Genomic DNA, 23353 nt, shown 5'->3' with positions numbered 1-23353 from the left:
ACCAGTGAGGATATAAGTTTTTTGAAGCAGTTATCCGAAATACCAATCATCAACAACTCTGCTAGCAAATTTGCAGAGAAGCTTCAAAACGCAGTACTCTCACAGGTTGAACTTTGGGTTGAATCTGAAAGTGATGAAGAAATCCCTGATGGAAGCTTAGGGTTTTCATCCGATGAAGAAACAAACTTTGATCCATGAAGCTGATCATGCTAGTTATTTTTGTTATTTTTGTTGCTTGAAAAAATCATCTTTGTTTAGAACTATCATTATCTATATAACGCAATGTTTATTATATCTACTTGAATTTCTTGTTTAATTTTATGTTTAATATGTGTTACAATAAAACGCAATAAAAAAAAAAACATATTAAAGTATATTGTTCTATCTATAAAACGGAATAACAATATACTGTTATCATAAAACGCAACTTTCCAAAAAAAGCTGTCATGTGATTTTGAAATCCCTTTTGGAATCTTAGTGTTGTCATCATTTCGTGTTTAATTTGTTCTATGATCTATGTTACAATAAAACGCATTAATCAAAAAATACAATTTAAATTATATTGTTCATGTATAAAACGCAATTACAATATATTGTTGGTATGATAAAACGCAATTAACCAAAACATACTGATAAATATGATGGATATTATAAAACTCAGTAATAAAATGAGATGAAACATATACATCATAAAACGCAATGACAAATTTTTTTTTACTTATTGATATCTGATTTTGTCAGAATTTCTATACATAATTACATTGCATTGCTAGAACCTATAGCATTAGAAGAAACCTTATCTTTACATGTGCGACTGTTATGTCCTTTTTCACCACATACACGGCACGATTTCTGGATCTTTGATGATTTCTGAATTGCAATCTCACGATTTGACTTGATCCTTTTTTGTACACCGCATCCTTTGGTCCTTGTTTTGATCGGCACACGAATAATAGAATCTGATTTTTCTATGTTCCCTCCAATTTCAGCAAATCTTTCTTTGCGACTAGGAGGCGGCGCAGCAACCATAACCTCATCCGCTTTATCAATATAACTTTTAATATGATCCCTGTAACGACACAACTCATCTATATCGCCAACCAGCCTATTAACCACATACTCATTTGCAACAACGATTTCTCTATAAACTTTATCAATTTCACTATTCCTACCAATTTCATCAAACCGAATATTTGAATGATTTGATCCAACAGAAACAACATCTCTCATCCATCTTCTATGAACATATCTTCTAGGAAACTCATTTATATCATCATACCGTAAAACGTAAAATATATGCCGGCATAATATACCAAATTGTTCAAACCGTTTGCAAGAACAACTTATTGTTAATCCATCTTCTTGTTTGCTGTATTGCACCTGTAAATAAGATTAAAAAGCTATATAAAATTAGTGAAATTAAATATAAAACGCAATGAATCTTAATTATAATACAGATAAAACTATATTTTCATATAATGATAAAACGCAATGAATGATGGAATAATAAAACGCAATAGATATTTAAAAATATATAAATTTAAAAAATACCTTCAAAAAAGATGTGCATGGCTGTCTGAAATCCTTTATTTCAAAATATTGAACATCACCCACAATATCAAGAGACTTTGACATACACTTTGTAATGGCAGCATCAATTTCAATCTGAATATCCTTAAAAATTGTTTTGGTGTATATTTCTGATGCTTGTTTCTCCAATACAAAGTCACTCCAGGGCTTAGACTCAATATACCTTGTATCATGATCATTCCTCCTATGCTCATGCCTTTGAATATCCATTGCAGTCTCAAAATGAGTGAAAAATTCAACAAGTGTACATCTTGGATTGCAAATCTGACCAAAGAAGTAATTCTCGCTTTCACATCTCGAAGTAGTACGCATAAGACCAGCCAAATCCTCTCCATGGTAATAAGCAGGAATCCAGTCAAATCGAAGATCGTACATATCTTTTAACCACTCATGATTTTCCAATCCAAAAGTAGACATTATTGAATGCCACTCAGTTTCAAAATCTTCTGGACTAATAGTATCATTCCAAACAACATGAGTCATTCTTGTATTAAAATCAGTGTTTGCAGACAAAACAGGACCAACCTGAATAAAAAAGTAATAATATTATAAAACATAAAACGCAATAATTTAAAAACAATATATTGAAAATGATAAACATAATGAATTGATGGTAAAACGCAATTGTTTTGTAATTCTATTGATAAAAATATTTGGTGATCTTATTGTATAATACATAAAACGCAATAATAAAACAATTAAAATTTCAGTTTGTTATATCATAAAACGCAGTTAATACCTTTGTCTTCAATTTCTCCCATATGTGCCACATACATAACCTATGCCTACTTCTTGAAAGTACATCCTTAATAGCTCTCTTCATTGCAGCATCTTGATCAGTAACAACAACTTTAGGCTCACTTCCAAAAGCATTAACAAAACACCTTAAAAGCCATCTATAAGAATCTGCAGTCTCCGAACCAAGTAATGCACCACCAAATGTGACATTCCTATAATGATTATCAATACCAGTAAATGGAACAAAAACCAAATCATACCTGCATAAAAAACAAATTAAAAAAGCATTAGAAATTAGAACAGAATGTATAACGCAATAGAATATATAACGCAATAAATGAAAAAAAACTTACTTGTTTGATTTATAAGTAGCATCAAAACCAAATATGTCACCAAAAACTGTATAATTTTTTTTTGATTGCTCATCAGCCCAGAAAAGCCCTTTCAATCTTCTATCTTCACCAATAACATAATCACATGTGAAACCCGGACAGCATTCTTTCTTCCTAATAAGACGCCTAACTACCATTTCTGCATCATACTCTCCGATATAAAGATTCAAATCCCTTCTATAATTCTTACAATCAACTTTACTAGCACCAACTTCACCAAAACCACCATACATTGTTTTCATAATATTGAATGCTTTAACAGGTCCAATATTGATTGCTGACAATCCAGATATAAAACTTTCTTTCACATAATCGATACTTCGTGCAGCCGGCAAGAAATGAATATCTTCATCTTCCACAAAGATATGATTATGTTCTTCTTCAAAGTAGTAGATTTTATACATATTATTGTTCTCTAATATTAATTTCACATGAGCATTGCATCCAACTCTTTTTGAACCTCTATTACGTCTAACAATCTTTTTACTATTCTCAACTGAACCAGAATCTATTTCTTTGCTAACATGAAATCCTTCTTTTGAACAGACAATATATCTTATTTTCACTAAACCATCACCATTTGTCCAAGAGGTATTTTTTCTTGCAGAAAAACCTGCAGCAAGTGCATATCTCTGATAAAACGCAAAAGCCTCATCAAATGACTTAAAAAACATTCCAACAGCAGGTGTAATGGATCCACTGACTTTAGGTTTGAAAAACTTTCTTCCACTGTTTATGCATACACGTTCCTCCCACTTGGAAATGTTATCTGAAACAATTAAAAAAAACTTTAAAACGCAATTCATCTTACATAATAATGTTTTTATTGATAAACCAAAAAATATATTAATAAAAATTTAAAATTCAAACATTTAAAGTTTATATATAGACTAATATGGATAAAAAGCATAAAAAGCAACAGCTTCAGTAAAACGCATCATATGATCTGAAACACTTAACAAATAATCATAAAACGCAATACATCCTATATAATAATGTGTTTAATATTAAATCATAAAAATAAGTTAAAAATAATATATGAAATACAAACCTTTAAGGTTTGTATATGAACTATTATCTAAAAAATCATAAAACGCAATACATTCAGTAAAACGCATAAAATGATGAATAAACAAAACATTGTACAACAATAACAGTTATAGACAGTTAAAGCTTTATATAACATAAAAATAAAAGTTTTATATTCATACAATTTAATTAATATCATAAAACGCAACTCTTCACTAAAACGCAATAAATGATGAAGAAAAAAAACAAACAAATTATGTTTAATTATACAACAATAACTATTAAACTTATGAAAAATCAAATATTACTTACAGAACCACGAATTATAAAACGTAAAACAAAGAAATTCAGAAAAAATAACAAAATTTTACTCCGAATTGAAGCTAAACATACCAGCAGAGTTTGAAGAAGACATTGAAGTTATCGAATTGACGAACGATACAAGATTAATGTTTGAAAAGAGATGAATTTGCAATCGACGGTGATTTAGGGTTACAGAACCTTCAATTATGTTATGAGAGTGATGAACTAAGAAAAGAAGTAACAGAATCTGTAATTGAATTAGAACGAAGATATGATAATGTAAAAAGACGAAAATGCCACCGCGTACAAAAATTTAAAAAAATATGATGAACGGCTAAGATTACTTCCTATACTTCCTAGCCAAAATAAACTTCCTATTTGATCTTTACCCATTAAAATATTTTACTACTATTTTCAATATCAAGCGAAAAGAACTTTTAATAACCTTTTGACGTGGTTTAAAAGGCAAAATGCGCTAACTTGCATCTTGACGTGTGTGCATGTCAAACTAACAAAATTATTTTGATATATGATTAATTTAAAACTTATTTTAATATATATATAACACTTTAAAACATGTCACCTGATAACAATTTTTTATATGTGATTATTTTATAACTGATCATAGGGTAAATTACATTTTCCATCTTTTATATTTGTATCAAATTACAATGTATGTCATTTAACTTCAATAATTACAATCACAATTATTTATTTGAAAAGTTCACTACACTGTACGTCCTTTAGCACTAATCAGGTTAGAAATTTCAGTTAAGCATGACATATGTCTTGCACATGGGGGTAGGTTAGTAATTTTACTAATATATTTAACATTTAAGCAAATAAACCCCCCCCCCTCTCTTTCTCTCCCTCTCTCCAACCAATCCCTACTGTACGTCCTTTAGCACTAATCAGGTTAGAAATTTCAGTTAAGCATGACATATGTCTTGCACATGGGGGTAGGTTAGTAATTTTACTAATATATTTAACATTTAAGCAAATAAACTCCCCCCCCCCTCTCTCTCCCTCTCTCCAACCAATCCCTACCACCACCACCACTTATAAAAACCATTAAAATCCTCCACCACCATCGACGAATCCAACTTCCAATCATCACAATTCCTCTGTTTCCAACCTACAAATTCCTCACTTTCTTCATCAATTGAACCTCAATTTCATCTAGATTTAACAAATCCCAAAACAGAGGGTGAATTCATAAAATTCCCCCCTTTAAGCCATTATTTGGCTATATTACAATGCACAATATAATATATTACATTATATATCCTAACATCAAAAAGAATAAGTAGATAAAAGGGAAAAGGATCTGCTCTACATAAAATAAATTCCATACAAAAAGGTAGTATCTTGCAATGGTCTCCTGCAGACTAACAAAAAAGTCAAAAATAAAAGTCAATATAACATGAAGAAGCTGAATCTATAGGTTCTTGATTACGCTTTAAAAAAAAATCCCCAAATCTTCGTCTCACTATTCTTTGCCTTCTTATATAAACTTCCTATATATGAATCAATACACACCGAACACACATTCGCATTTTCGCATTTTCTTATATAATTTCTTCCTCTTTCTAGATCCGTAACTCATAGAATGAAAATTTGTAGATCTAGAACTTCTGAAACCTGAAGAAACACCAAACTAATCTGGTGATTAGTTTGTGGTATGTGCCTAAACAAATAAGGTTAATCTTCTTATTCTTCTCCAAGCTGTGATGATGAACTTCCTGCAAAACACTAAACACCTCATTAAGCTCGTTAAGAGGAGGGGAATAGGGGGTTCTCCTCTTAACCACTCCCCGGCGTGATAATAAGTATGCTTTTTAAGGAAATAAGTGTGTGATTAGTAGTGAGAGAAGGAACAAAATGGTTAAACCTGTAGATGAAGGCTCCTATTTATAGCCGGAGTAGTGTGGAAGGAGATGGGCTGATGGGCCTTGGGCCTGGAGTCGACCACAAGGAATATCCCTCTTGTCCCCTCTGCAACAACCGTTAGTGCTTCTGGGTGAGGATGGAGTTGTCGCACGTTGAATGGATCCACGTGTCCTGACCATTGTCCTTGTTGTCTCTCTGTCAGCGGCTGAGTGGAGATCGTGGAGCAGATGTCGGCGCACGCTGATTGGTGCCACGTATGCGTCCTTGTGTACCTTCTTGTCTCCTGTACGATTGTTAATCGTGGAGCACGATCGGATACAACTTGTTGGACGCTCATTGGTCCACTGCTCTGCAACTTGTACCTTTGGTACTTGTCCTAGGATGCCCTGCGCTTCTGTCCTCCGCGCGGCCTCTAGGGAAAACCCATGTAGCCAGCGCAAGGTCCAAGAAGTGAGGGCTTTCTTCCAGGAAGCTAAGTGTGAAATCTGGTCTTGTATTTACTTAGACCTCGCGCGCGACCTAGGTTTCACTTGATTGGTCGGCGCAAGGTCTAGAAAGTTGCCAGATTAGTGTAGTATGAGTGTGGTCCCGTGCGTGACCTGATTGGTCGGCGCAGGTTTTTGGGACCGTACCCCTTCAAAACCTAATATGCAACTTGTATATGTATAGGAGTCGTATATGCTTTCTTGGGTAAGTTTCTAACACAACCATCATAGAGTCGTTACGTCATCCTTCGACGATTGAACCGTCACCACAGCCTAGGGTTTCAAATCGGAGCGACGAGATTGCAATCTGGTGGTGGTGTTTCGGTCCGATGCTGATGATGGTTGATGGTTGTGGTTATGATGGTTAATGGTGAATCGATGATGAATGTTGATGGTTATGATTATGATAATGGTGATGAACTGATTATGGGTGTAGAGAGAGACGACGATAGAAAAGAGATAGGAATTTTATGGATTATTATATATAATAAATAGATTAGGGTAAAAAGACATAAATGTCCTCATGTGTAAAGCACATGCCATACTTAATTGGAATTTTTAACCTGGTTAGTGCTAAAGGACGTACACTGTAATGAATTTTCCAAATAAAAGACTGTGACTGTAATTATTAAAGTTAAAGGGCATCCATTGTAATTCAATACAAATATAATGGATGAAAAGTGTAATTTACCCCTTATTATAATAGGGGAAGGTTCATTTGAAAATAAAATTTAATTGAAAAGAAAAAGAACAAAGGGTAATTTTGTAAAACATTAAATAGTTTTTTCACTTATCTCATTTATTATCATTTTAGACTAATTAATTAGTCATAAAGACTATTATCATCCACACTGACTTTTTTTGCCTACACACATCAAAAGTTATCCTACATATTTCGAAATTCATCCTACACGTTGAAATTTATCTTACACAACTCGTAATTTATCTTACACTTTAAATTATTTTATTTTACTTTTTTGAAAAAATATATATTTTGAAGATAAGTTAAAAAAAATTAATATAGTTAGCTATTAAAAAGGAAGACTACAAATTAATGACCTTTGTAGATTTACCAATGTACCCTTATAGAAACATTAAATACTTATATAAATGAATAAAAATAAAGCATTCTTATTGGTTGAAATTTCTTCTTTTTTCTTCTTACAAAAAAATTCTTCTCATTTGAACTCTCCACTATTATAGTATATATATATATATAGGTTTAGGATCTTGTAAAAAGGATGAAATTTGTGAGAAAAATAAGAAAAAACATGATGAGGACACATGTCATTATTTAATTTATTAGGATAAGGGCAATTAAGTAATTTAATAAAAAACCAAATTAATGATAAAATTCAAAAACCCACATGCAATGCACATGCAAGTTCCTCCGTCTTTTTTAAACGTCAATTACTTTTTATACGCAACTTTAAAAAAAAGTAAACCATAATAACGAGTGTTTTTTTTATCTTTAATATAAGCACCATATTGCTATACTTATATAGAGAAAAAAATTACGTTTCAATCGGACCTTTTTAGTCCATGGTGTTTTTTCTATGTTGTTTTCATTGCATAGTGATTCAAGGCGTTGTGTTTTACAGTACAACACCATGAACGTATATAAGACACCATAACATTGCAAATACCATTTTCAGTCTTGTTTTCTATGGTGTTTTATTTAGGAATTCAAAAGATTATGGTGTCTTGTAAAATAAAACACCATAGAAAACAAAATTGAATGTAAATGCTATTTGCAATGTTATGGTGTCTTATACGTTCATGGTGTTTTACTGTAAAACACAAATCACTATACATTTAAAACAACATAGACAAAAAGCCATGGACTAAAACATATGATCGAAACGTAAATTTTTTCTTTCTGTATAAGTATAGCCATATGGTACTTATATTAAAGATAAAAAATACTCGTTATTATGGAGTAATTTTTTTTGAAAAAAAAAAGTTACATATAAAAAGTTATTGACGTTTAAAAAAGACGGGAGAAAATTATGTAATACGTTTTCATTAGATGGTATAAATTCCAGTACTTTACGTTTCAAAGCTGTCACAACACAACATGGGAGAAATTTACTAGTTACTAATATGTTGATTATGTTCCATTTTATTTAGGCTTTCTCTAAGATGGTTGTTGCTTATTGTGGCCCAACCAAGGAATGGCCCAACGACCTAGCCGGCTTCAGTTTCACAAGGCTACACTGGAAATGGATTACTGGAAACTATGAAAGTTTACAACTTGTTACTTTAAACTTTTAGTCAAATTTGTTATATACTTTTCTTTAAACTATGTTGATTTACTAATATAAAATACTAATATTAATATTAATATCTATAACTTATGACGCTTTTAAGGAAGATGCACCAAACAAGAGGTACACTAAAAAAATCGAACCAAGAAGAGACAATAGAAGATACTTGTTTAATGACATGCCGGATTAATCGTATTCTGGGCCGAAGCAATGAATCTATTTGAAGTGGCTTATTTCGTACCAGAAAAGCCTATGTATGAACAAGGATTAATTTTACTCCTCACCTAGCTACTCTAGGTTGGGGCTGGGTCCTGGTAGGGAAGTTATAGGTACTTTTCCATACTTTGTATCTGGAGTACTTCATTTAATTTCCTCTGCAGTATTGGGCTTTGGCGGTATTTATCATTCACTTTTAGGACCTGAGACGCTTGAAGAATCTTTTCCATTCTTCGGTTACTATTGAACAAGATTAAAAAGCTAAGCAAGTTGTGTAATCTTTACTTAGAAAGTCATCTATAAAAGAGAGTTTAAATGAAAGAAAACAGAGATTTGGAAAATAGATTACTATGTTCAAAGATCTAAATTGACCTTGCGTATAAAAGTAAAGATTTTACAAATTTGATGGAAAAAAACAATTGTAATCACATATCTTGAAATTTCAAATTTGAGTATGAAGTTTTACAAAGAATAATTAAACATTTTTCAAAACGAAAAGCAAACATATTTGAATTTGAAAACAGAACTAGTTTCGTTATAGACTTATAGAAAAAAAAAAATATATTTTACAATCAAAACCAAATGTTGGTTTCAATGGGAAGAAACTTTCCAAACTACTATGACTTCTAAAACAAAAGAAATGTTTACACCTCACCTTTGTCTAACAAAAAACAAATTAGATTATTCTAAAATGAAACAGAATTGAGAAAATGATCAAAGGAGTATGTATTTAAGAGATGTACATAAATATGTGACAACCACTGATTTTCATGAATGCATATTTGATGGTTCCTTCTCATAACACATGACAAGTAATTAAGAACTCATCCTCTCACCTCAAGATAAAAAAGAAGATTAAAAAACAAAAGAATAAATGGAAAAGTGCCAAAATCGTCCATAAGAGTAAATGATACTTTTTAACTGAGTTACTGATTTGGATGGAAATGACAACAAAAAAATAAAACATCGCGGGTTTAGTTATAAAAAGTTTCATTTTTGTAAAAGTGACTGAAGGGGTATGGTCCCAGATCTCGCGTCAGCATCGACCGCGAGTGACCATTACCCTTATCAAAACCCCTACTAGCTAAACAACCTACTTATGTCCGTGCGGGAACGCATCGACACAATGGTTGAATCCAATCTGTCCAGTGATGGAGGACTTACCTGGAATATTAGAACGATAGAGTGATGCGGCATAGCATCACATCTGGTGTATGAAAACGGAAGTATTCACAGCGATGCGGCCTAGCACCGCGTCCAGTGAACACTTCTATCAATACAAGGAAGCTGGATAACAGCAACAGTCACCACGGACGACGATGCGGCTTGGCACCGCATCTCGCGTATTTCTTGATCAAAGAGTGAGAAGCCGGAACGTCTACAGTTACCGCAAACAGCGATGCGGCCCGCACCGCATCCTGTACACTCAGCAAGTGGGACTGACACCACAGAGCAAGTAGCACCAATGGCAGCCGCCTGTCAGGGCTACGTAAGCAACGGACTGACGTGGCGTAACATCCATAACCGACAAGCCTGACACACCTGCAAAGGTGCAGCACGTCGTCAGTCCGTCCATCCTCCTCCTCCTCCTCCACTCCTCGGCTATAAATACCAACCCCAAACCAGGTTTGAGGTATCTCTTCACAACTCTCTCACTACTACTACTATCTTACTTTGCTTCCCAAGCAAATTACTGATTCTCACGCCGGAGAGTGGTAACAAGGAGCACCCCCCACTCCATCCTCCTTGTTACGAGTCACGGTTTGTTTCCTTGTGCAGGAGATCAACCCACCGGTGATCCAGCCAGCGATCCTCGAGAGGAAGGGGTTAACCCTTCTTGACGAGACCAGTGAGTTAACCCTGCCCGGTTAACCATTGTTTCATCATTGGCGCCCACCGCTACTCTTAGTACTTTTTCGATCATCCTTTTTCCTCTCTCAAAATCATGACTGATCACCAAAACAATACTACTGGGGATAATCTACTCCCCACCAACACAGGAAATGCGGGGACTGCCCCACCGGACCCAAATCCGGGCCATATCGGCACATCCACGCAAAGGGGTCCATCCCTAACGTTCGGACACGACTTATCACAATACGCATCTGTGATCCCCCCGAACACGGACCCCCACACCTGGTATGACCAGCAGGCCACCCTGCTGGCCGCAACATACAACCGCGCTTGTGCGGAAGCGCAAATACAAGCTGGGCCGACCCCAGCACCGCACACCCCTGCCGATCGTATCCTACAATACGAAGGCAGGGTACATTCACGTCCAGCTTCGAGAAGCAGAAGTGAAGACCGCGGATCATCTTACTGTGAGGTCCGCACAATAAACGAGGACGATTCCTCGTACGAGTCCCGTACCAGAGGACCAGTGCATACCCGCCTAGGTCCTTACAACGAGGACAGGCAACGGTCCGCATCCCGACATAGCTCTGGAATTCAGAGACGCTTAGGCCCGCAACCATATACTGAAGGGTATGATCGTACCGACCCGAACGATCATACATATTACGCGGATTCACACGACACCTGCAGCAGACCGGGAGGACGCAACTTTGTTCCTCCCACTCACCCCCGCAACACATACCTCAGGGATGCAAAACGCCCTGAGAACCAGCCCTATAGGCCGAAAGCTGCGGACGAAAACTCCAAATTCGCCCCGCGAATAGCCCACGCCCATGTCACCACAACAAAGTTCCCATTCAACGTTGGGAAATACAGTGGTTCATCCGACCCGGACGACCACATGAACATTCTCATAGGCGCAGGGTGCAATGGCCAGTGGGATGAACCCACTTGGTGCAATTTTTTCCCCCAGACCCTTACGGGTCTGGCCAGGGCTTGGTTCGATTCTTTGCCAGTGGCATCACTGGCCTCATTCGAGGACTTTCATGCAAAGTTCCTCGCTCATTTCAGCCAGCAACGACGTCACGCGCATGACTCGTTGGACGTCATGAATATCTGGCGCAGAGACAACGAATCCCTAGAAGCATTCGTTGTCCGATACAATAAAGAGTGCCTAGAGATAGGCGACGTGGCAGATCAAATGGCACGGAACCATTTCATCAGGGCCGTGAAGGATAAGCAGATGGTTATGACCATCTCTGGCAAAGAAGGTTTGCCTAAAAAATGGGAAGATGTCATGGCCGCAGTCAAGACATGCCCAGACACAGCGGTCCCTCGAACCGCATATGGCAAAGGCGGAGCCCCAGGCCGAAACTTACAACCAAGGGTCCAAGCGTAACAATAAACGCAACCGGGACGTAGGGAATAGCGATATTTCCAAACCATACATCCCGCGGACCAACCCGTTTGACCCGAGGAAACGCAGTCCTCAACGGGACAACCGGGCACCAAAGAAAGATTCTCGGGACCGAAACTGGACCGAGATCACTGTGTCGCCAAGCGAAGTCTTTCTTACGGACGCACAATTCTTGCGACCGGCCCAACCAATGAAGTTCAAGAAAAACCAAGATCTCTCTCTCTATTGTGAGTATCACAAGGACTCGGGCCACGCTACAAACAACTGCATCAGTCTCCGGCTGGAGATTGAGCGGGCCTTAAAAGAGGGGAAACTGCAACACCTTCTGCCAGGTGGACAAAAACCCACCAAACGCATCACCCCTCATGGCGAAGGCATCTCCTCAGGGAAGAGGACCATTTATGTGGCCTCAACCCACATGATCAACGGAGGTAAAGGTAGGCCGCACAAAGCGGCGAGAAGGCCGAACAATGACTGGAAAGACAAGCAAGTCGTCTTTCCAAAAGTCCGAGGCGGACCGCGCGATAGGCGCGCCGTCGTTATCACAGGCCAACTGGCACACTACCGCACCGAGCGTCTGTTCATCGACCCGGGCAGTACTTCTGACATAATCTACGAACAATGCTTCAACCAGTTTGACCAGGAGGACAAAGACCGATTGCAAGCCGTAGATTACCCATTGGCCGGGTTCGCAGGGGAAACTGTCTTTCCCCTGGGCCAGATCACTTTTCCTGTGCGTCTTACCAGCGGAAGACACACAAGAATAGAAGAGGTAAACTTCATGGTTTTACCTCACACCTCCAGATATGACGTACTCCTTGGGAGAGAATCCCAAGGAGATTTCAATATGATTACATCCGTCCCCCACTCTGCTGTCGGTTTCCCAACCGAATCGGGGGTCGCGATAATCTACGCTCGAAAAGACATCATGATGTCGGACGAGCTACGTCCGACCAAGGTCGCAAGGCCCACCCCCAACAACCAACCAGAAAAATGGGTTCTCAACGCGAGATACCCAGAACAAAAGGTTACATTGGGTCATGCCTTGTCCCCAACCACCAAAGCGCACCTGAAGCAACTTCTCTTCAGGAACCAAGACATTTTCGCGTGGACACCCGCAGACATGACAGGGGTCCCACGTGATATCGCGCAACATCACTTGAATACCTTACCATGTATCAAGCCGGTGATCCAAGGCCAACGCCACCTTGGGTCCGCTAAAAATCAGGCGATGCAAGAGCAGGTCGAAGAACTGCTCTCCGCAGGCATCCTGCGGGAAGTAAAATACCAGACTTGGTTATCCAACCCGGTCATGGTAGAAAAACCATCCGGGGGCTGGCGCATGTGCGTCGATTACAAAGACCTTAACAAAGCCTGCCCCAAGAATTGTTACGCGCTTCCAGAAATCGATGAAAACGTCGATAATCTCGCACCATTCAGATGGAAGTGTTTCCTCGATAGCTACAAAGGGTACCATCAGGTACAAATGGCAATCGCGGATGAAGACAAAACGACATTCCGCACTCCCACCGGGAATTACTGTTATACAAAAATGCCGTTTGGGTTGCGCAACGCGGGCGCGACTTATCAAAAACTGATGAATGACACTTTCCGCGGGCAGATAAGGAAAAGCGTCGAAATCTACATGGACGACCTAGTCGTCATGAGCATGGAAGAAGATACCATGCTCACAGACATTGACAGAACATTCCAGACTCGGCGAAGCGTTAACATAAAGCTCAATCCAGGGAAATGCTCGTTTGGAATGGAAGAAGGCAAATTCCTTGGGTTCATCGTGACTAAAGATGGATTCAAGGTAAACCCGGAGAAAGTTCAGGCGATCGAGCGCATGCCATCGCCTTCAACGATGAAAGATATGCAACGACTGGCCGGCAGGCTAGCAGCACTCAACAGATTCTTAGCCAACCATGCAGCTAAGTCTTATCCTTTCATCAAGACCCTGCGAAAATGTTTAAAGAAAGAACAATTCCAGTGGACCGCCGAGGCTGAAAACGCTTTCCGGGAAATGAAGGAGTGTTTGATACAACTCCCAACTTTAACCGCACCACGCAAGGATGAGCCACTCATATTATACCTATCCGCCGCGGATGTCACACCCCGATTTCCACGTGTCTCACCGGTGGGCCCGGTGGGGGATTACCGTGACGATGTTGGCAACAATATAGTTAAACCACACAATTATATAATGCACAGCGGAAGCATAAGATAAATATATATATATTTCAACCTCTGGTGATAATATCAATGTATTACAGAAGTTGAATATCCACAGTGGATCGTAAATAAAGGTAAAGTATTGTTCCATCAGATACTGCAATCAAGCTTGCGAGGCTTATCCCGACGCTAGGGAGCTAATACCAGCCAATTACGTTTAGGTACCTGCACTTAATCTTTTTGGGGAAAATACGTCAGTTTACACTGGTAAATACATTCAACTGACACATTTGAAAATGTTTATTAAAATTGATTTGAATGCACAAGGCACAAACTCTTTTATAACTTGGGAAAATTCATGATGATCTTGTGAACGTTTTACATGTTCTTTTATGCGTTCAGTAGCCCGGGTCGTGCCGGGTTAAAGATTTATAGACACACCACGTTTGCGTAAAACCGTAGTACAGAAACCAACGGCTACGTCTTTTAGTTTTAATGTCGACACTTTATACCGGGTGTACGCCTACACCGGGATGTCGATGGTCGTGGCCATTTCGTAAAATGATGCCGAGGATATCCGGGACAACGGTCATTAAACCCCCCAAAGGCTTATAAGCAACAAAACTGTTTAAATGAGCCGATCATATTATTTAGTTATCCATCTAAGCGATGGACGAATATAGTGCTCAATCAAGCGGTATTAATATACCGTAACCCAAGCCCATATAGGGGAAATAAGTCAAAAGTATTTACCTTTGCAAGTATTAATCCTTAATTTAGATCAAGTCACCGATAGCTTTTACTGGGGCTCCTAATCTGGAACGAAGGTTTTAATTAACCTCTTAGAATCCTAACGGTCCTTATAGTAGCCGTAGCTTAAACCGGTTGATTCCGATATATAGATATGGTTAATTCGCACGAAGAGGCGAAAACCGAGAATGGAGTATGATCTGGACCCAACAAGTTCAGTGACTTGTTTTATATGGGTTTATAGTTCATACTCTGGATTTTGGGGTTCAAATAATATAATTTGACCCATATCGGCTATTGCACGAAAACTAGTTTCATGAGCCGTACCGTGTGCGTAAATAGGCGAAACGGTTAACCATAAGAGTCGTACGCTTATTCCCTAAGTCAATATGCCTTAAAAGTATTTTGGTATCAGTAGGATACCTTCCGTAATGCCCGTAACAAGTTTAAGTTTATATTATGCCCCGTAGGGGCTTTTCGGTCATTTTAAAGACTTTTAAAGAGCTTTTCGGGTTCTACAGGAAATCTGAGTTTCCCGAACAGTTTATAAAGTTTAAAATACTTTATTTATTATTTAAAATCAGTAGCAACTGGAATCGGGTCAAAAGACCTTGTAGAACTCCCGTTTTGGCCAAAAAGGGCATATTCGGTATTTACCGAACCGTAGCCATAACCGCAGGTTATGAGCAAGGTAAAAATTATTAAAAATCTTTAAAATTCCCAAAATATTATTTTACCACAGTGGGTAAAAGTTTTGGTGACGAAAACTTGGGTTAGATGGGCGTTATGCTAATTGCGCCGTTAATTATAAAACTTTCTTAAAAGTGCGCCTTTTAGCATAACTCTCATTCTAGACCTCGGATTGACGTGAAACTTCAAGGACATGCTTATAATTTAACAAGCAAGGTTTTGGTCCGTTCACGTGTTCGAAATACTCGTTTTAATTTTAAAAGGCCGTTACGGTCAACTTTTAGGCGAATGACGGAAATGCGCTAAAGACTCGGATAACTCATGAACCGACCACAGAGGCTTATACCAACATGTGACCTGGTCCTAAGAGAGTCCTAAGGTATATTTATACCTCACTAAAACGGGTCAGAACTGAAGTCAAAGCAAAAGTCAAACTTTTGCGACATTCGGCTCCGAACCGGTTCTATATAGTAAATGATCGATTCAAACGAGCGCAAACATGTTTATATACTTATTATCATGTTTTATGATTATCAAAACAGGTTCCATAACATATATATTACAGATTATGCATAAATCGCCAAAATAGCTTTCTGTTGACTTTTTAACCGCGCGTTTGACTCGATATTTGACATAGTTAGAGTGGTGATCAGGGGGAACCCTTTTAGAGGTTTATTACCCACATAAATACCAACTCATAACCATTTTTGATTCGTCATAAGACTGAATCATTTGCGAGTTATTGTAATGACAACCGTTAGTTACGACGGTTGCGTTTATGAGCCATAACTAAGGAAATGTGACACCACAAAGGGTTAGATCACTTACAGAGGTTGTGTTCTTGCTTATGGAACTTCAGAGAAGTCTTGAGAGCTTGAGAGATGATTAGTAGAAGTGTTTTTGAGTGTGTGAATGTTATGAGCCAAAGAGGCCTATTTATAGTCACACAAGACCCTCAAGATCAATACACAACATGCTATAACTGATCATGGATCATGGGCAGGTGTCCCTAAGGGGTATGGGTCGTGTAGGGGGCACCCATGTTGCCATAATTGATCAAATGATCGTTCAAGAGCTCAAAAGTCAAGAAAACATCAACTTTCTGCATCTGGGCACTTTACGCGACCCGCATGGATATTCCATGCAACTCTTACGCGGGTCGTCTGGGATCAGAAAATCAGACGCGTAATAGAGGAGGCTCGCGGCCCGCCTCAACTTATGTTTAAACCTTACGCGGGTCGCGTGAGGTTATATTTTCTGAATTTTTCAAATCTTTTTTTAATGATTACAGAATCGGGCCATTAATAACGAAATCTTTCGTAATGATTCGCCTGACCTTTCGGATTTGAAGGGGTAACTTTGCGGTTTGGCCCTCGGTTATTTACCGATAGGGGCCTCGTGTTAATTACCCGCATTATTAAGTCCCCGGTTTATTTATTATTTATATTGGAAAGCCTTAACTTTCACTGTTGACGCTTTTAACCCTTCTTCTACGAATTCGATCGTAACTTTCTCGTTTCATATCGAAACTTCGCGAAATTTATATATATTATTTTAGTGAGGGTATAATACCGTTACAGAGTCTTTGGGACGTTAAAGGGTCACTCAGAGGTATTATTAAACATGTTGACACAGTTAACCCCTGTAGTTTGTAATCTCTCACTTTCTTCCGCGTTTTGTTTTTGTACGATCTATAATTTATTCGTTTGAAGGTTTAAGCATTATTTAGGGATACTATACAGTATATTTACCCTTGTTGACATTTATAACCCTCGAATTTATATACTTTCAAGGTTCGTCAAAATTAGTCCTTTATTTATTATAGATGCCACGTGTAAACAAATGACACGTGTTAACACATCATTGGACACAAAATTTCGAGGTGTTACAGCGGACAACGCGGTGGGTGCGATATTGATAGTGGAGCGGGAGGGGGTTCAAACACCCATCTATTACATCAGCAAGATGCTCAACGACCCAGAAACAAGGTACTCAATAATGGAAAAATTGGTATTAGCACTAGTGCACGCATCAAGACGGTTGCGACGCTACTTCGCGAACCATGTCATCACGGTACTAACCAATTACAGGATCGGCCCGATCCTATCCAAACCTGACATTTCTGGGAGATTAGCAAAATGGGCAATAGAGCTGGGCGCGCACACGCTGAACTATAAACCGCGCCCCGCAATTAAAGGCCAAATCTTAGCTGATTTCGCCGCCGAAGTACCGGCGAATCGCATCCAAGAATGCGAAGAAGCACAAAACCCTGCACCCACACCATCTTCCTCAGAAACATGGGCACTATTTACCGATGGGGCCTCCAACGAAGAAGGTGCAGGCGCAGGTCTGCGACTCGTCAGCCCTGATGGCCAAGAACTTACATATGCAATCCGCCTCGATTTCAATAGCACAAATAACGAGGCCGAATATGAAGCCCTACTGGCAGGACTACGTTTAGCAGTCAAACTCGGCGTGCAACATCTGGAAGCACACATCGACTCTTTGTTAGTTGCAGGACAGATACGCGGCGACTATGCCGCAAAGGGGGATATCATGATCCTCTACCTCGAGCAAGCCCTGCAACTAACATCAAAGTTCACTTCGTTTAATGTCCGACATATTAATAGGAGTGAAAACAAATCCGCGGATGCACTCTCCAAACTTGCATCCACCAGCTTCCAACACCTGGCAAAGGAAATACGTATCGAAATTCTACAAAATCCTTCAGTACCCCTGCGCCAGGTCAACGTCATCCAATACGGGACAACGTCGTGGATGACACCAATTATTGCGTATTTGCAATCAGGTGTGACTCCCGAAAGCAAATCGGAGGCACGCAAGCTACAATACAAAGCATGCCATTATCAAATGGGAGACGGTATCTTATACCGCAAATCATACCTAGGGCCACTACTACGATGCGTCAACCCCCAGGATGCCACATACCTCATCAGAGAGATACACGAGGGTATGTGCGGCATACACGCAGGACCACACATGGTAGTGGCCAAAATCATGAATGCTGGGTATTACTGGCCAGGCATGCACCTGGACGCCGTCAAAGAGCTGCGCAAATGTATCAACTGTCAACGACATGCTCCAAAAACTTTGCGCCCCAAAAACAACCTGGTCCCGGTCACCACCGCATGGCCCTTCCAGAAATGGGCAATCGACGTTGTGGGACCTTTCCCTGACGCACCAGGTGCAGTCAAATTTATCATAGTAGCGGTTGATTACTTCACAAAATGGGTAGAGGCAAAACCGCTCGCCTCAACCACTGCTATAATAATAAGAAAATTCATATGGGAACACATCATCTGCCGTTTCGGTCTACCAATGTGCATCGTTACCGATAATGGCACCAACTTTGCTGCTGACGAATTTCAAAAATGGCTAGAAGAACTACACATTGAACATATATTCTCATCCGTTGCACATCCGTAAGGAAACGACCAAGTTGAGAGTATCAACAAAAGTCTGGTCGAGGGCATCAAAGCAAGGTTGGGAACAGCCAGGCATGGCTGGGTCGATGAACTCCCAAGTATCCTATGGGCTCACCGCACAAGCCCAAAAACGAGCAATGGGGAAACACCCTTCAGCCTAGTCTACGGTTCAGAAGCGGTGATCCCCGCGGAAGTAGGCATCCCTTCTCCCAGAATGCTGGCTATTGAAAAAATAGACAACAGTAGGGAACGCAGGATTGACTTAGACCTCTTGGAGGAGAGGCGCGAAAACGCTGCCATCAATGAGGCTAAGTACAAATCCAAACTGGAAAAGTACTACAACTCGCGTGTCCGCGTTTGTACTTTCAACCCGGGGGACTACGTCCTCCGTGACAATGAAGCATCTAATGCTGAACGCCCAGGAAAACTTGCCCCCAAGTGGGAAGGACCCTACCTCATCAATGAGGTCTTGGGAAAAGGCGCGTACAAGTTGCAAACGTTAGAAGGCGAACCTATCGCACGTACATGGAATGCACAACAGCTTAGACGCTGTTACATGTAAGCCTCGTTTTTACATTTTCATGTAACCTATCGGGCCGCAGGCCATTTGCAATTAAATAAAGAACGATTCAATGCAATATTGTTTGTTACTACTATTACAAATGCGTGTTCCACTTTGCGGTATCCGCAAAAACAGATTGGCAAAATCTTCATTCGCGATACCTACACAAAGTGTCAACCACACACAAATATTGTAATAGGCCAGAGAAGGGCAGAATATTAAGTATCTATCCGGCCGGATAGACAACTTTTTACAAAGCTTACACAATTCCTAAACCCTAAAAAGGTAAACAATGGAATTGACGCATACTCATACGACAAAGGTATGGAGTATACTTGACCCCATTCACAAATGGGTAGAGTTCCGAATATACAAGTTTTTACAAAGCTTACACGATTCTAAAACCCTAACGGGGTAAACAATGAAATTAACGCGTACTCATACGACAAAGGTATGGAGTATACTTGACCCCATTCACAAATGGGTAAAGTTCCGCATATATACGTTCAAACATGCAAGAATTAAAAACACTTGTACAAATTGAACAATAAACTTTATATTCAAAAAATTCAAGCACCCACGCGATGCTTAATGGATTTACATAGAGTTTCCCACATTTACAAAAGGAAAGCAAAAAAAGGGGGCACGCTAGCCAACCTAAACCCTATTTTGTACCACTGGTACCCGCGTCATCTTGGCCGCCGCCAGCGGGATTTTCCTCTTCCGCATCGGCATACAGCATCCGCAACCGGTCAACGTAATCCGCAGCCTCTAAACATTCGTCCAACTTCTCCACACAAGAGAGGGACGTATCATAAAAGGAGGCTACAGCCGCGTTAAGGCGACCTTCGGTGTCCACATCACGAAACCCGGATCGCTCTGCGGTAAAACCGCCTTCAGTCATGACGTTCATATGACTGACACAGCGGCTATAACTAGCTTTAAAACCGGCATCGCGGGCACGTTCCTTGACCAAGTCCAAACCAGTTGCGGTCTCAGGTGCATCCATGATAGCCTGAACAATCTGCAATAACAGGATGATAAGACTCTGATACTAATCCAAGCAAATATAAAGGCAAGGGATACTTACACACGCGATACCGTGACTCCACATCCATTCACGGTCAGCCTCCAGTTGGTTAAACGAAAAGGTCAGAGCATCTCTGGCCTCAACAGCAGCATTAGCTCGTTCTTCCGCTGCAGTCACGAGGGCTGTGAGGTCTGTAACCGCGAGCTCCCGGGTCTGAACTTCAGCCTTTTAAAGAGCAATCAACAGTTCACAAAGTCAGTAAACATTCTCAAAATGCGGAAAGAAAAACACAACAGGAATAACGAATCATACCTGAAGGCTGTTAACAACCTGCTTCAAACGGGCCTGCTCGGCATTCGCCGCTTCAAGAGCCTTAGCAGAGCGACTCTCCCTCTCTTTGGCCTCCTCAAGGGCCTTTGCAGCACGGGCCCCCGCTTCCTTGGCCTCTCATAGCGCCTTAACAGCCCGGGCCTCTGCTTGTTGCGCTTTAACCGCAACCGCCTCAGCTGCAGCCTTCTCTTTGATCAAAGCAGCGTTCGCTGCCTTGGCATTCGTCAGCTCCTGACGAGCACGAAACAGAGTGTCATTCTGCTTAGCCCAAGAATCATTCCACTTCTTGCGCTCATTGGAAAACTTTTTGTTCCAACTCTTGCGTTCGTCAGAAATGAGTTTGGCAAGAGTACGAACCTGTTTCAGCTGCGCAGTGGCAGCCCACTCCGAGGTCTGTTTCTGCTTCTCAAAAGCAGCTCTATCCCTTTCAAGCTGCTCCGCACCCTCACGAGCAGATTTCACCAACTCTTCCGCTTCAGCCCGCAAACAAGCAGCTTCTTCTTCCCTGCGGCCCAATACTTTGTAGTCTTCCAAAATGGCATTCACCACAATGGAACTTCCTACTAGCATTGTAGAAAGTTGGTTGATGCGCAGCTCACGGGGTGCGGCACGGGCATGTTCAACATCAAAAGGGGTGCCCAGACCACCCAAAATCTCCCTGCACGCGGAAGGATCGTTCGAAATATCATCCCCCTGCATAACAGTCCAGGGGGGTCGATGGTAAGCTGTACTTCGATCCTGTGTGTAGGTGCGGTAATAGTACTCCAATTCAGACTCTCCAGGCTGAATCGGAGGTCCTTCATAACCCGCACCCCCGGATGCAGAACCAGAAACCTTCTATGCAGTTGGAGATTTCTGCGGCTCAGCATCCGACTTCTGCTTCCCAGCATCCGAAAACCTAAAGTCCAACCCATCGCCATCAGTTGGGCTGATCAGGTTGTTAGAGGAATCCACAGTATCAAAAATCTGGGAAGCAGTCTTCTCCACCGTCTTCCCCACCTGCACGGTGGGATCGCGAACCGGCCCAACAAAAGGTGCCGCAGGCTCCTTGGGCATCACAGGTTCCTTCGGCACCCCCGCGTCCGCAGCAGCGGTATGCACGTGAGACGAAGGAAAATCAAAAAAGGAAAAACCTGCATCTTGGGATTCTGCAATACAAAGAACAATAACTGTTAATCTAACACATTGTGCATGCAAAACAATGCAAAAAGTTATACTTACCAGCAGCAACCGCAGGTTTGTTTTGCGCCGGAGCAGCCCTCTTAGACTGCAGTTTCCGACGTTTGGGTTCACCACCACCAGCAGCCTTTTGCTCTGGTTCTCTCTTATCACCAACAACGGGGGGACCCGCAGCAGTTCCACCCGCAGCCGCACCACTACCTAGAACACCCAAACCCTCAAGGGTATCAGATACTACCACGTAATCGGTATATCTGTGATAACAGGATCGATAGGTACCTGCGGCCTGAGACACCGAAGGAGGGACAGTTGAGCCTTCAGCCCTCCCCTTACCACGACCCCGCGTGGTTTTCTTCACCTGCTTCTTCTCTGCGTGCCTCTTGGGGATGCGCTTTTCAAACTTCCCCAAGTCCGCAAGAATAGCTGCATTGGAGAAATCAAGCAAACAAATTACAAGGACGAACGGGGAAGACACGTACAACTTAGAAAATACCTTTTGCGCCTTCTGGCACGGGTGCCTGCACCACATCACGTTTGGGTACACGGAAGTTACCAACAATTTCTAAATTGAAACCTTCCCGTAACTCAACCGGAATCAGATCAACTTGGCCCTTGAAATCGGGCTCAAACATCCTCCACAAGCCAACCGCATCCACTGATACAACACATGCATGCATATTACTACAAAGATGACGAAGCAAGAAAAACAATAAAGAGCAACAGGCTTACCACCACTCTTTTCCCGCAGAACTGGTCTTGCCTTCCTGTCCGGCCTCGTAAGCATCATCCGCAACACCCACAACTGGTTGTTGTCTAACTTTTTGAGTTCAATAGGCCGCAGCCTAGAGAACCAATCCACAGTCTTCGTGGTGGCCACGGGAATGTCCTCATCAGTAACACCAATATTGACATCCTGGAAAGTCATATTGGCATATACCGCACAGGCTTTAACATAGAAGAACTTCATCTTCCAATGGGTCACACCCTTCGGAGGTGTCATCAACTTTAAA

General features: G+C 40.5%; 1 protein-coding gene across 1 annotated transcript; it reads right to left on the bottom strand.

Moving 5' to 3' along the window:
* Positions 1 to 690: 690 nt before the first annotated feature.
* On the bottom strand, positions 691 to 23343 carry LOC110907360 (protein FAR1-RELATED SEQUENCE 2-like). Its single transcript, XM_022152353.2, has 11 exons — positions 23195 to 23343; positions 22837 to 23024; positions 22623 to 22766; positions 22008 to 22312; positions 21147 to 21272; positions 20895 to 21059; positions 4143 to 4299; positions 2682 to 3489; positions 2330 to 2588; positions 1552 to 2115; positions 691 to 1380 (listed from the first exon to the last, which is right to left on the bottom strand). Exons 1-11 carry the CDS (start codon positions 23341 to 23343, stop codon positions 757 to 759), a joined length of 3489 nt encoding a protein of 1162 aa, XP_022008045.2. The 3' UTR covers positions 691 to 756.
* Positions 23344 to 23353: the final 10 nt, after the last annotated feature.

Source organism: Helianthus annuus, chromosome 14 (assembly GCF_002127325.2).
Source record: "Helianthus annuus cultivar XRQ/B chromosome 14, HanXRQr2.0-SUNRISE, whole genome shotgun sequence".
Lineage (NCBI taxonomy): Eukaryota > Viridiplantae > Streptophyta > Magnoliopsida > Asterales > Asteraceae > Helianthus > Helianthus annuus.
Note: the sequence above shows the minus strand (reverse complement) of the source record. Positions and strands in the feature narration are given on the sequence as shown.

What these genes read in the sequence shown, in the direction of transcription:
- LOC110907360 (XM_022152353.2), bottom strand. Translation starts at nt 23,343, where the DNA reads ATGACACCTCCGAAGGGTGTGACCCATTGGAAGATGAAGTTCTTCTAT. An exon ending in AGGTTGTTAACAGCCTTCAG is followed by an intron (nt 21,060 to 21,146) that starts GTATGATTCGTT and finishes GCTCTTTAAAAG; the next exon opens with GCTGAAGTTCAGACCCGGGA. An exon ending in GCTACTTATAAATCAAACAA is followed by an intron (nt 2,589 to 2,681) that starts GTAAGTTTTTTT and finishes TTTTTTATGCAG; the next exon opens with GTATGATTTGGTTTTTGTTC.